General features: G+C 43.2%; 2 protein-coding genes across 3 annotated transcripts in view; both read left to right on the plus strand.

Moving 5' to 3' along the window:
* The window catches only part of LOC118369990 (secretory phospholipase A2 receptor-like), a 35205-nt gene extending 30030 nt beyond the window's left edge, over positions 1-5175 (plus strand). The window contains 6 exon segments of the mRNA XM_052499202.1: positions 1333-1510; positions 1633-1767; positions 2204-2326; positions 2667-2843; positions 3144-3179; positions 3346-5175. Coding sequence (XP_052355162.1) covers positions 1333-1510; positions 1633-1767; positions 2204-2326; positions 2667-2843; positions 3144-3179; positions 3346-3563 — 867 coding nt within the window. The 3' untranslated portion in view covers positions 3564-5175.
* A 605-nt stretch (positions 5176-5780) lies between these two features.
* Positions 5781-15289, plus strand: part of LOC118370223 (lymphocyte antigen 75-like) — a 38539-nt gene continuing 29030 nt past the window's right edge. Inside the window, exons 1-7 of one of the 2 annotated variants that reach the window (XM_052499196.1) lie at positions 5781-6047; positions 8200-8625; positions 10536-10709; positions 13040-13201; positions 13604-13723; positions 14446-14586; positions 14904-15095. In XM_052499196.1, the coding sequence (XP_052355156.1) occupies positions 5945-6047; positions 8200-8625; positions 10536-10709; positions 13040-13201; positions 13604-13723; positions 14446-14586; positions 14904-15095 (1318 nt within the window). In that variant the 5' untranslated portion in view covers positions 5781-5944. The remainder of the gene's footprint in view (positions 6048-8199; positions 8626-10535; positions 10710-13039; positions 13202-13603; positions 13724-14445; positions 14587-14903; positions 15096-15289) is intronic. The other variant, XM_052499195.1, reaches the window with a different exon arrangement.

A 15289-nucleotide genomic window follows, 5' to 3' on the forward strand; every position in this document is an offset into this window, starting at 1 on the left:
GGGAGAAACTCCCCAAATACAGGTGCGCCAACCATGTAGCGTCATACCTAAGAAAACTTGAGGTTGTAATCGCTGCCAAAGGTGCTTCAACAAAGTACTGAGTAAAGGGTCTAAATACATATGTAAATGTGATTTTTCATTTTTTATTGTGTGTAGATTGATGAAGGGGAAAAAAACGAGTTCATACATTTTAGAATAAGGCTGTAACATAACAAAATGTGGAATTAGTCAAGGGGTCTGAATACTTTCTGAATGCGCTGTATGTTTGGTGTTTATGTACCGATATATGTCTTATAGCTGATATCAAATCAAATCAAATCAAATTTATTTATATAGCCCTTCGTACATCAGCTGATATCTCAAAGTGCTGTACAGAAACCCAGCCTAAAACCCCAAACAGCAAACAATGCAGGTGTAAAAGCACGGTGGCTAGGAAAAACTCCCTAGAAAGGCCAAAACCTAGGAAGAAACCTAGAGAGGAACCGGGCTATGTGGGGTGGCCAGTCCTCTTCTGGCTGTGCCGGGTAGAGATTATAACAGAACATAACCAAGATGTTCAAATGTTCATAAATGACCAGCATGGTCGAATAATAATAAGGCAGAACAGTTGAAACTGGAGCAGCAGCACAGTCAGGTGGACTGGGGACAGCAAGGAGCCATCATGTCAGGTAGTCCTGGGGCACGGTCCTAGGGCTCAGGTCCTCCGAGAGAGAGAAAGAAAGAGAGAATTAGAGAGAGCATATGTGACAAACAGCAATATTTATCACACTGCAACTTATTCCCTTACTGCAGTTGTCCAGAGCTTTCCTCCTGGCCCACAGCCCATGCATAACTATGTTAGCGTCCCAAATGACACCCTATTCACTTTATAGTGCACTACTTTTGTCCAGGACCGATAGGGCTTTGGTCAAATGTAGTGCACCATGTCAGGAATAGGGTGCCATTTGGGGCGCATTTTTGTGCTTCACTCAATACAGTATGGGAGTAGTTTTTCTCAACCGCCAGGCCGGCTGGGAGGAATTCTAAGCCACGCACAACATGTGTATCCAAGAATCCCATAGACTCAGGGAATGTCTTACTCGTGAAATATGGAATGAGGACAGGAAAGGAGAGAATTGATTCACAGCGCTCTACACAATGCCAGACACATTGGTCTATAAACACCACACTTTCCCCAAGCCGAACCTTTTAACATTGCCTGCTGCCCACTGCTCTTTCTGCCCCGTTGCATGACGTGACCTACAAGACTGAAAGCAACCCGCCTTAGCAACGTAGGCTCACCCTGAGAGTGTGTGTCACCTCCTCCCTGCCTGTGACGGTACGACCCTACAGGATGGAATCAACTACCAGTGGTCTGACGGCAGTGACACGGTCTTCACCCACTGGGTTGCGGCCGATGATGATGATTTCATCCTGGGGGACTGTGTGTACATGGACGTCACCGGGGGCTGGAGGAGGGCCGACTGTGAGATGCCGCTCCAGGGAGCCCTGTGCCATGTCCCACCACCTAGTGAGTATAGCCTGGGTTCCTCGCACATTATAAAACAGTGGCTACTAAAGCTTCCTGTGCTGTTAGTCCGTCCTCAAGAGTTTGAAATGCACAATACTGCTTTTCTAAATGTTCTCCCGTAGAGAGTAATGCGTACACCAGCTACGAGGTTGTGTGTCCATCGACGTGGGTGAGGTTTGGCGCCAGCTGCTACAGCTTTGAGCCCGTGGTCCAGAGACTGACCCTGGAGGAGGCCGGAGAGCACTGCAAACACAAAGGTACAGGAACGCTCGAGCAGATGTTGCCCTCAAGCACAGATTTAGGATCAGGTTCCCCTGCCCAAATTCTAACCTTAACCCATAAGGGGAAATTGCAAAACTGTCCTTGATTCAGCAACTTCATCCTACTGTGGTAAGTGTCCAGTACACCATGGAGTCAATTACAGTAGGTCTCATGCTAGGATGGATCAAGGATGTAATGGATCTCTCTCTATGGGAATTTCCTTGGGATGGCTCCCTGTTGTAATTGTCCATAATGTAATGTTTGGTGAGAGCTCCCCCTATGGGATCCATGTATTAGCTCCATTCTAGTAGCTAATACTGTACTGTAGCTATAGATCTGAGGGTGCAAAACATTCACCGATAATTGCCTTCTTCATGCTCAGTAATACACATGTAATAATGAAGATTTTTAGTGGTGTTTTACCTCTTCCAGCGAACACGTCAGAGGTCCTGACCATACAGACAGAGACGGAAAACAGGTTCGTCCTGGAGCAACTGCGGTCGTATGGCTTCCCACATCAAGCCGTCTGGCTGGGGATGTTCTTCAACACTGACGGTAAGCACATGCTTCCCCAAGTTTCCTCTCTTTTCATCAAAAATAAGCAGCTTGCTGGTTTGGCTTACAATATAAACCAACAGCTGGCAAAAGACAGACAATGTGAGTGCTACGGACAGAACTGGGATAAGACCCAGCTTATTAGGGTTAGTAACATAATGAATTTCAACATTCTTCAAGTAGTATTTTGACACTATTTATTGACTTAGTGTTTTACCTGGTGAGTTGATAGAAGTACTGTGGGGGGAAAAAACACCAATGACCTGGGGCAGAGGGGTCGAATGAACCAATTCACAACTTCTTTATTGAACATGTTATCTGTTTGTCTGGTCCAATTTAGCGGGCTCCATGGCATGGTTCGATGGTTCTCCTGTGGACTACTCCAACTGGAACGTCAAGGCCCCAGACCCCAGCCTGCTGACAGCAGACACCTGTGTGTCCACCAGGGTGTCTGATGGGATGTGGCTCCTCTCTCAGTGCACTGACAGACTGGGCTTTGTCTGCAAAACTAACTCAGGTGGAGTCGAGACATTTTGGCTGCATTTACACAGGCAGCCCAAATCTGATCTTTTGCCACTAATTTGTCTTTTGACCAATCAAATTAGATTGTTTGCCAATAATTGGTATTTTGACCAGTCAAATGAGATATTTTTGCCAATAAATTAAATAAAAATCAGAATTTGGGCTGTATGTGTAAACGCAGGCTCTCGGTAGCCTCCAACTTCCATTATGACAAAGCTTTGTGTTATGTGTTAGTACAGTGTACATGTATGTATTCTATAGATCAGTCAAGTTAAACAGATCGTCTTCTTTGCAGATACGATCCCCGAGGTAGAAGTGGAGCCACTAAATGGTAGGTATTTAATTGAGCCTATTAACAGTTATGCTTTTTTTCTCATGCACATTCTAATCATTTGGCAACTCAAGGTATCTTGGGACCAGCCTCTACCATGACTAACAATGTCCTCTACCATGAGCCTTCAATGTCCAGTAAACTCACCCCTCTGTGTCTCTTCCAGGGTTGCACCACAGTGTCGTCCCAGCCGCGGTCCTGGTGGCCATGCTGATCTTCGCCGTGCTGGTGGCGGTGCTCTGGCTCGTCTACAAGAGGAACAGGACGCACTTCCACAGACTGCCGTCCCTGGGAAACGCGTACTACAGACATACTAGTTCCCAGGCCACAGACTTCGATGGAAACGTTCTCATCGCAGATCTGGAAGCTCACTCTGGAGAATAGGGCTGTGTCCAAAATGGCACTCTTTCCCCTATTAGGTGCACTGCTTTGGTCAAAAGTAGTGCACTATATAGGGAATACGGTGCTTTTTCCAGATGCGCTATAGGACTTATTGGAGACAGAAAAATGGTGGTGTTCTCTAAAGTTGGGTAAAGCATGGGAATGGGCTGAACTCTGTATGACTGTGAAGAACTGTATGCCTCTGTTTGGGTCTGACATGGACCACAGCAAGGAAACTTAGAGCAGGATGTCAGAGCCCAATTAGCTTTATCCACTTGAATCCACAGGAGGCTGCTGAGGGGAGGACGGCTCATAATAATGTGCTGGAACAGAGCAAATGGAATGGCATCAAACACCTGGAAACCATGGAAACCATGTGTTTGATGTATTTGATACCATTCAACTACAGTCATTACCACGAGCCCGTTCTCCCCAGTTAAGGTGCCACCAACCTCCTGTGCTTTATACAAGTAGTTGATGAATCAGGGACCAATCGTGTGGCTGAGAGTGAGGGAGTGCATCTTCGTGTGATGTAAGTTTCGTCTTAAAGAGGACTAGAGCTGTTATCCCAAGTACTTTGGCATTCTAATGTAGGCATTTGAAAATCGATCGATATTCTTTGCACTGTAAGGTTGTTTTGTTATTATGGTACAATGCCAACTGCTCCCACTAATGCTGGTACCCACTATATTTGTGAGTACAAGTCTCTCACACAGTGAAGACCTAGTTTTCTGTAATGCATTGTACAGGACCCAAAACAATTTTCTTCTTTGTTTAAGATAACAATGGTGGTGATTCAGTTGTGCTTTACAGCAAAGACAAAGTCATGCTTTTTGTAATACATTCTGTAGTCATCTTATATGTATTTTATTCATGAACAGAAATAACACCCCAAATCAATTCAATCAAGTTATTTTTTTGAAATCTAACTTGTCATTAAAGTACAGGGTTTCTTTGTTACCACTTTATTGCACCAAAGTCCATCAATGCAACACGGGAAAGATTATGTTTTAGTCTTTCATTTTTTGTTGTTGTTGTTTATTGCGTATTTTCCTACACACAGAACACACACTCACACCCTCACAGTATTTTTAAAACGTAGTTTATAAGTACATGCATGATATTCATGAGAGGAAGTGAAGAAAAAATCAAGAGAAAATGCAGGCATTTATTTACGTTTTATTATTTATCATTACGAGAACAATATTTTGTCATTCACTTCCATTTTGTTCCACGCGTCTGTCAAAATGTAGGAGTACAGAATGAAACAAATGAACGAAAGATGAAACAAAAACGATGTACCAAAGTACTGTCATGTAAATGGTAGCTCTTTGAGAAATAATCCGGTATTCTAAGTAGACTCATGTGTGGGTTGTCTGTTACGAGGTACAGCCTTTGTTGTGTTACCTGTTGTTGTGTTTCTATATTGGGTACACAGAGTTATTAGATATGAAATATGTAGACTTATGGGGTTTCTGTTGTGTGGAAAGAAATACATGCAAGAGGATATCACGGATGCTTGAACATGTTTACTGTCTCTTGTTATTTTTTTGTTGATAATGTTCATAACAAACGCTCTGTGCCTTCAGTGTAAATACAATGAAGCTGCATCCAAGTTGTATCTGAACTGTGTCTTGCTATGCCACGTTTGCTTTGAAATTAGTCATTTGCATTGAGATGCTCTGTGGTGTGGGACGAGGGCAGGGGTGTTATCATGTGGAGGAGGGAGTCGTGGGTCTCTCCACACATTCCAAATGGCATCCTATTCCCTATTTAGTGTACTACTTTTGAAGAGGACCCATGGGGCTCTGGTCAAAAGTAGTGCACTATATAGGGAATATGGTGCCATTTGGGAGAAATCCTTTGTCTGGCAATGGCCTCTACAGGCTGGCCTGACTGTTGTTGTTGGCTGAGAATGCAGGCTTCGTGGTTGAGATGATTCACTGCATGATGTTTCACGGCTGTTCTTATTTGCTCGTCTTTGAGAGAATTGACAGTGGCTTAAGATAGTTGGAGGCGCAGCATCAACATACTTTTCTTTATTTATCAGTGTCTTTTGTGATTGACTCAGCATAATACTGTGATTTGTGCATTATATAGAAAAATAACATCAATGAAGTTGTCACTTTCAGTTCGCGGACTGGGAGTGGTCTGTGATGCGAGGTCGACTGTTGGCGAATCACAAGCGCGCAATCTTTCACGGGATAACGCGCAGAAACCCGTAACAGCCTAGGACGGGGAATAGAGGTTAGTCAACCAGCTGTCAGTCAACAATTGTGAAGTAGGCTCGTGCTACTTTGAAACGCAGAATTGGGTATGCGCAAACTGTCGGCTGGCTACTGGAGACGTATGAATCCGAATAGAGAATCCGTGGTATTATAACCATGGATAAAATGACAATTCAAGCAGCAGTTTACCTATGTTTTTTCTTATTCTTTTGGGATAAAACTATTTGTTTTGGAAGTTGCGCGTCAACTACATATTCCGGTAAGTAAGGTGCTTTCCATTGTCATCACTAGGCATGAGACTAGGCATGCCCGCATAACTGGCTAACTTCGTTGAAAGATTATCGCGTTTCCATAGACTCAACTGCTACTTAGGGTCCGTGGTAGCCTATTATTGTTTTGAATGGGGGTTAGGCTCAATAATGGGACGGGGGTTAGGCTCAATAATGGGACGTCAAGCCCCTTTGTTCAATTTCAAAAGCAGAAAGTAACGTACGTTTGCCGTATAATCAACTTGTTTTTTTTTTTAAAGCCATATGTGGACTTTGGTTTATTTTCGTTTTTGGCCTATCAAATACCTCATCTGCTTTCGAAATGCGTAATGACCATTTTATAAACTAGATCCATCAGGATTAACAGAATGACGTCTTGAAACCCCTCTCGCGTTTAAAATGTGCAGCCCGATTGAGTCTGTTGGGACAATGTTGCAAAGTCATTGCTGCAAGGTTGCACGCAGTTGAAGTGATCCAAATGTTGCAGAATTTGTTCGTTGCTGTTGTAACTGTAAAAACAGTTTGCACGATCATATATATCCCCATGGTCAAGTACTGTTCTCTCTCTCCCGGTTAGCCTCTCTTTAATGAGCGTAGGCCACCTAATTAGACATACACCGTGTTGCTGTACCAGTTTATAAATATCTAATCTCATACTCATCATAGGCTGAATATGTTCAACTCATATGCATTCTGTCATGTTTCTGAGTTCAACGGCTAACCTATTACACAGTACACGTGATATCATTTAATGATAGTTACTGTCAGTTGAGTTTTTCTTCCTGGTTCGTCTCGTAATTCATGTCAACACGTTATGGAGACTTAAACCATTTCATTTGATGTTGTTACTGTTTAATAGTTCCTTATATGGTCTTCCTTATTACACGTGCACGTTCACATTTGCACATTTTATACAGTATCTAATTGTTGAAAAGTAAAGGCTATTTTCAGCTCATCAAAAGTGTTTCAGAGTGAAACATCACACCCAATTCGGAGTGAAACATCATACCAGTTGTTTTTAATTGGCCTCTAATTCAATTCAATTGTTTAGTCCAGATTAGGAAATGATAAAACAGTTTTGTATTGTTGGTAGAATGGTTCATGGATTTAAGGCTGCCGCATGATGGAGGATAAAAGCATTTGGCCTGCTGACTGAGAATATTATCAGCAATCAATGTTGGAGACCATGATAAGCACAGAGGCCCAATAGACCCCTGGGGTTTCTAGATCATTTTTTAAATGCTTATCTGACTGTTGTTGAGATGCCTTGAAATGTCATCATCTTGGTCCCCTGCCTCCACGACAAGCTGAACTATTTAGGCAAAGATTAGGCAAAAGCCGCCATAAAAAAGCCAGACTACGGTTTGCAACTGCACATGGGGACAAAGATCATACTTTTTGGAGATATTTCTTCTGGTCTGATGAAACAAAAATAGAACTGTTTGGTCATAAAGACCATCGTTATGTTTGGAGGAAAAAGGGGGAGGCTTGCAAGCCAAAGAACACCATCCAAACCGTGAAGCACGGGGGTGGCAGCATCATGTTGTGGAGTGCTTTGCTGCAGGATGGTCTGGTGCACTTCACAAAATAGATGGCATCATGAGGTAGGAAAATGATGTGTGTATATTGAAGCAACATCTCAAGACGTCAGTCAGGAAGTTAAAGTTTGGTTGCAAATGGGTCTTCCCAATGGACAATGACCCCAAGTATACTTCCAAAGTTGTGGCAAAATGGCTTAAGGACAACAAAGTCAAATTATTGGAGTGGCCATCACAAAGCCCTGACCTCAACCCTATAGAAAATGTGTGGGCAGTACTGAAAAAGCGTATGCAAGAAAGGAGGCCTACAAACCTGACTCAGTTACACCAGCTCTGTCAAGAGGAATGGGCCAAAATTCACCGACTTATTGTGGGAAGCTTGTGGAAGGCTACTCGAAACGTTTGACCCAAGTTAAACAATTTAAAGGCAATGCTACCAAATACTATTTGAGTGTATGTAAACTTCTGACCCACTGGGAATGTGATGAAATAAATAAAAGCTGAGAATTAAATATCAGGAATTGTGAAAAACTGAGTGTCAATGTGTTTGGCTAAGGTGTATGTAAACTTCTGACTTCAACTGTGTGTTCATGATCATTTCCAGGTGACGACACCTTCACCATCCAGCATGTGAGCACAGGAAAGTGCCTGGTAGCTATGTCCACGTCTGGGACTGGAGTTTCCGGGATAGCAGGGGCTAAGTCTGCAGGGTCTGGGTTCAGCGTGACCCTGGGAGAGTGTGACGGCTCCAGGGGGTCCCAGTGGAAGTGGGGGTCCGGCCACCGTCTCTTCCACGTGGGCACGTCCCAGTGCTTGGGTTTGGAGGTGAAGACCAAGGCCCTGTCTCTGTTCAGCTGTGGCGTCATGGAGGCCGTCATGCTGTTGTGGCGCTGCCTGGACGAGGCCATCTATACGGTGTACCAGATGGGCCTCACGGTGACCGACGGGCTGGTCAGTGCCAAGCGCGACTCTTCAGACGCCTGGAGGAGGGATGAGTCGACCAATAATATCTGCCAGCGGCCGATGCGCAGTGAGTGTGTTCTGTCCTCTGAGCGGCTTATTCTCCTAGTGGAATAGAATAGGACATAATAAATAGACACTCTAATGTACATGTCCTCTTGCTCAGTTGTGCACTCCTCTTTCTATTCTGGTTAGAGCCAGTTTGCGCTGTTCTGTGAAGGGAGTAGTACACAACGTTGTACGAGATCTTCATTTTCTTTGCAATTTCTCACATGGAATAGCCTTCATTTCTCAGTACAAGAATAGACTGACGAGTTGCAGAAATAAGGTCTTTGTTTCTGGCCATTTTGAGCCTGTAATCGAACCCACAAATGCTGATGCTCCAGATACACAACTAGTCTAAAGAAGGCTAAAATACGTTTTATTCCTTCTTTAATCAGAAAACAGTTTTCAACTGTGCTAACATAATTGCAAAAGGGTTTTCCAATGACTAATTACCTTTTAAAATTCTAAACTTGGATTAGCTAACACAACGTGCCATTGGAACACAGGAGTGATGGTTGCTGATAATGGGCCTCTGTATGTAGATATTCCATTAAAAAATCTGCCGTTTCCAGCTACAATAGTCATTTACAAAATTAACAATGTCTACACTGTGTTTACGATCAATTTGATGTCATTTTAATGGACAAAAAAAAGTTATTTTCTTTATAAAACAAGGACATTTCGAAGTGACCCCAAACTTTTGAACGGCAGTGTACCTAGGACCTTTTACATGAATATCTTTATGAACAACATCCTGTATCACTTGGAGACAATAGATTTAGCATGGTCCGTTATATGCTAATGTTCAGGTGCACTGTACAGAGCTCTGCTTGGCAGTCACGCGTTTCATTTGTTCCATTTGGAATTGAAGGGGAATCTTTCCAACCAGAATTACCAGGGTTTTCATTGTAACTGTCGACATGGCGAATATGACTCAGCAAGGCCTGTATGAACACACTTACTTTCATTTTCACCTGAACTACATCAGGTTTGCACAGTGCCGTCATTTGGAATAAACTTAGGGTATGGCAACGTGACAGGGGCAAAGTGATCTTTTTTTATCAAGTCGAAGCTCATTTGCTGCATTTCTACACAATTTAAGAAAAACTCAAATGCAATTTGGAGAACAGCTGAATTGACTCCAGCCTTTATCACCTTGGCTGCTGCAGCTTCGTTCGCCTCAGTCGCATTGTCATACCGCAGTTGTCTGCTACACACTAGCTCAGCACCGGGAATAAAAAACTGGAGTTTAGTTTCCTGTCAAGTCAAACAGCAGTTACCTCGCTATCTTCAGCCATCTTCCACCTCTGCATTGTTTTGGGAGAAAAGCTGCGTTGTTCACTGAGGCCTTCCCTCCCGCTCCGACGCGTCCCAAAACATGTTCTCTACTACGGATAAACAGCCTGCCCCAGAGCTGTCCGAATGGTTCTAAAACTAGCCCGCTAATATCGCTAAATTGCATTTGCATTTTAATCCGCATTGGAATGATTTTAGTAGCCTATTTTAAATTGTTGGTGTTGAACTAGGGTATGGTGGCTGCCATACTGTGCCATACCCAATTGACGCCCCCTGCGCATCACATTAAATACCCTTGACCCTGTTCCATTTGAAATCGTATCTATGGCACTGTATGCCAGTTGTTTGCCAGTCGCCTTCTGCTAAATGATACAGTTTAACATGATCTAAACTCTGGCTCTCTATTGAAAGCAGCAGCATTTGTATTCAATGAATGTGTTCTGTGTACAGGTCCTACATTAAGGATCTGTACACAGACCTGTCCTACATACTAAATCCAGTTGAGTTGACAGTCAAACTGTGCGAGGTCATATCTTTAGATGTGTCCAGATTGAATACGAACTCCGATATTCCTAATACACTACTTTGAAATGGGTGCCATGGGATTCATTCTAATGATTTTTTCTCCTCTACCCATAGTTGTCCACACCACCAATGGGACGTCGACCGGGGAGCCCTGTGAGTTTCCCTTCCACTACAACGGCAGCTGGTACCACGAGTGCCTCCCCGACGACCAATCACCTGGACTATACTGGTGTTCCACAACCTCCAACTATGATGCTGACAAAAAGATGGGATATTGTCTAAAACATGGCAAGTTTTCTTCTTTTTATTATAGACATAAATCATAATTCCGGAATGAATCTACTACTAGACTACTTGTACTGTTTTCCTTCGCATATAATGATTACTGGAACTTGTACTAATAGAGTACAGAAGGGGACTAGGGTTCCAATTTTGGAACACCCCCCCCCCACGTTCAGCTGGAAGGTGGCGCATGGAACGCAAAAATATTCCTAAAAATATTTAACCTCCACACATTAACAAGTCCAATGGCTCAAATGAAAGATAAACACCTTGTTTATCTACCCAGCAAGTCAGATTTCTAAAATGTTTTACGGCGAAAACATAGCACATATTTATGTCAAACCACCACCCCCCCGAAGACACAGCTAATTTGCATAGCCAAGTTGAAAAAAATATGCAATCAACAAACGCAGGATTAAAAGAAAAATAATGCACTAACCTTTTGAAATCTTCATCAGATGACAGTAATATAACATGTTACACAGTACATTTATGTTTTTTCAATAATATGCTATATATATCCATAAATCTCTGTTTACAATGATGCATCGTTCAAAAAATGCTACTCAAATGTCCTGAGAAATGACGATAGCTCCGGCAGATAACGTCAGCTAACAAGGAATACACATCATAAACTTTGACTAAATATGCATGTTCTACATATATATAGTTAGATACACTTCTTCTGAATGCAATCGCTGTGTTACATTTATTTTTAACGTTACAGGTTTCGTTCACTGGGCTATACTATGAGTCGGCGCTCAAAAAGTAGCATTATGGCTCCTCTATCTTGGAGTCCACATAAACCCAAATTTACCACATAAATATTCCCTTACCTTTGCTGTTCTTCCATCAGAAGACCTGGAAGGAATTATACTTACCAAAAACAGCGTTTAGTTTTGCAGTCTGTGTCTTTCGGTTCTCAAACACGACACATTTCGGTAGAAATGTAGCCAAAAGTCAAGTGGATGCGCACCAAAACGTCGAACTTACATATTATATGTCGATTAAACTTGTCAAACTAACTTCATAATCAAGCTTTAACATGTTATAAAGGTGTACAGCAATCGTGAGGACGAACAGAAACGCATGCATTGTATAATCGATCTTGGAAAAAAGACAGGACCGGAGCAGAGCGCGCATAAAAGTGAACTGTTTTTTCGCGTGACCGAAAGGTTTCGGCCCGCCAAAACTCTCGTGAGCGCGCGATTCTCACAATGAGAAGCCCCATTGAAAGCTGAGATCGCGCTGAAGACAGAAAGACTGTTCCCAGACCTGTAAGTGCTTGGGAAGGGTGGGGGCGATGACGTCAAAGTTGGGCCAACTTTTCTGATGACAAGAGAGAGTTTGGGAGAATGACTGCCCTGAGAGTTCTGCTTTACATACAGACATAATTTAAACGGTTTTAGAAGCTTTAAGAGTGTTTTCTATTCAATAATATTTTTTATTTGCATATATTAGCAACTTTTGACAAAAAAAAATTATGTTTACTATGGGCACGCAATTACTCCAGCGGGGGCAGTAGACAGCCCTATCCCCAACAGGTTTTAAAGGACCCCGTCCAAAAACTATCTTTTGGTATTTGTTTCATAGGTCAGTTGTAACTTTCTGACAGCAATCAAATTCAGTTGCCCGATTGCTGACATACAAAACATTTTGGGATTATATATATCAACGGACTAATGAAACAAATACCAGAAGATCGTTTTTGGATGGGGTTTTCCTTTAAGTAGTCTAATACTCTTGCTGGAGTTTCCCTTTAAGAGAAGGACATAGAAAGATCTTTGAGTCAAGATTGGGCTCAATTCTATCTCAGTTCCCCTCAGTTGAATTAAGGATGTGGAATTTGTCCATAGAAGTGCAAATCATTTTCGTGCAATTGACTGGAATTACAATTGACTTGACCCCAACTCTGCTCCGAACCTAGTCTTTTGAGACAGACGGCTTACTTCCACCATCTTTGAATGCCCCAGATTAGCAAGGCGAGACTGCTCTGACCTCACAAAGTCCTTCGATCCTTTCACTGTGGCATGTTTGGTGTGATATAAGTCTTTTTTGGACGGATGACATTTTCCAGTGTCTGACGACGTCAGTCCTCTGTGAGGGACTCAGTTTAGAAATACATGTGTGGAGTTCAGACACTGTTTTTACTTGGCATATATTTAACAATACTTTTTCCTGAAATATGTAACGATACATTTGTCTGTTGGATGCTAGTTGAGAAATGCTGTAGCAAAGCAACTTGTTCAGAGGCACTGCTGGATATGCACACAACCCCCTGACATACACACACATACTACCACAATGCTGAATCCCCTCTCTGATCTCTCTCACAGAGGAAGGCTGCGAGGCCCTGTTCAATGGCCCCGAGGGGGGACCCTGTTATGAGTTTGTGTCCCAGGTCGCGGTGACATGGCAGGAAGCGCTGGACTCTTGTCGCAGCCAGGGAGCTGATCTGCTCAGCGTCTCCAGCTCAGAGGACCAAGCCTTCCCCATCTGTAAGACTGCCTTCCGCTATAGTGGCTGTCTATGGCCACATTCATACAAAACAAACATCCCAAACCTGCATTACAGGAACAGTAACATGAATCATGTACTGCAAAGATTGGACCCACTTGGCACATACTACTTACTTCGAAGTAATTGGGACTACAATACTTGGAAATACTTGGCCATTACCATCCATCATTATTACACTATTATCAACACAGTTTATAAGACATATGGAACCTATTTCCCTGACCGTTAAGAGGGGGTAAAACATGGCTATTTTTTTATTGACTAATTGCCGATATGATATATGCCCATAAGGGCTGTAAAAATGAAGATTCTGTCATCTACTTTGTAGCTAGATTTAGCTTCTCTAATCTGGTCTCGTCTCTGTTCTGTGTGGACTGAAGTGGACGTGGCCCATAACAGCCGGCCAGACAGGATGTGGATCGGCCTACACCAGCTGGACACGTCTCAGGGCTGGCAGTGGTCAGACGGCTCACCCCTCAACGACGTGCGCTGGGACAACGGTGAGGACGCAACACATGCAGACACACAGACGCACTGCTTTAGCATGGTACTTTGTACGACTGTGGTACAACTATGTAATAACCGTAGTACAACTTATGGTACATATATGGCTATAGCAATGTCACAACTAGGTTACAACTATTTATAGTACAACGATACAGCCATGGCAGAAGCATTGGTTGGTACAGGTATGCCACAATCATACCACCCTACTGCCTGGCACCCATCTCATTCTCCAGCCTGTGTCACAATGCCACCAGGGAAACAAAGAGGCCAGTGTTGTGTTGTGAGAAGGCAGGCAGGGTCATTGTGACTGGACGCAGCACTGCACAGGGACAGGCAGTGTGTGTGCTTGAGGATTGTCGTGAACGAGCTTGAATAACAAGTCAACTTGCCTGAATGGGCCTCTGTATATAGCCATTAGCATGTGGCCTAGTAAAACGAGTGCACTGTATATGGGAATAGGCTGCCATTTGGGACTGGACTGCTCTGTCAGAGTGGTGATGACGTCACTGTCCTTACTCAGAGCCCTTTGACCCTCTATGGGTTGCCTTAATGTTCACCCTCAGAACCGAGGAGCAGTGACAAAGCAGGATCAATGAGCAAGCCTGCTAACTTTGATAAACAAACAGAAATAACTACTGATTTCCTTGTTCCTTAGGAAAGCTCAACTAAGAGTGTGAGTGTGTGTGTATGTGTGTGTGCGTGCGTGTGTGTGTAGCAATGCCACACACATCGATCCTAAGGGAGTCAGACTGTGGATTCATGAATTCGAAAAACTACTACGAGAGTGAGGTCTGCGATAAAAAACTTCCCTACATCTGTAAGAAAAACGTCAACGTCACCCAGTCGGTAGCAACAGGTAAGAGTCAACCAGTTTATCACATTAATAGGGAAGGTCTTACTCTTTTATCCTCCAACTAGATAGCTATACTGTATTTCTGTCCTCTGCCAAAGGGATTTATGTAGCGCTTTACCAAGGTGCTGAAACACTACATTTTAAGACCATCCTAGCTTTGCATCTCAACTCGTGTATTTTTCACACTGTTTTTTTTGTTGTCTTTGGCGTGCCCTTCCAAGTGCTCAAATGTTTGATTTACATGTCAGGCCATCCTAGCCTTTTAACTCACACAATATTATTTCTATCTATCTTTTCTTGATCTTGTTTTTCCTCTGCAGAGCCTTTGGTGTATAAATCCACCATATGTGACGAGGGCTGGGCCCCTTGGAACATGTTCTGTTACAAGCTGGTGAAGGATGAACCGAAGATGTTTGCTCAGGCCGAGAATTACTGTAAGACAATCGGAGGAGGCCTGGTCAGTCTACACAGCCTGGACAGCATGGAGATGATCAGCACTCAGTTCCATGCAGGTACACTGCATGCTCAGAGAAACCAACCACAATTGTCGTGTATGGCATTGTATTGCCCTGAGGCATGGTTAGAGACTTCTAGTGATAGGTATCAGTCATGATTCAAGGTAAGGCATTATAGTGCTTATCATTAGGTATCTAAAGCATTTTACAGTGGAATACTGTTAGATAACATCGGTTCGGTTGTGCTGTGT

This window comes from Oncorhynchus keta, chromosome 37, assembly GCF_023373465.1.
Source record: "Oncorhynchus keta strain PuntledgeMale-10-30-2019 chromosome 37, Oket_V2, whole genome shotgun sequence".
NCBI lineage: Eukaryota > Metazoa > Chordata > Actinopteri > Salmoniformes > Salmonidae > Oncorhynchus > Oncorhynchus keta.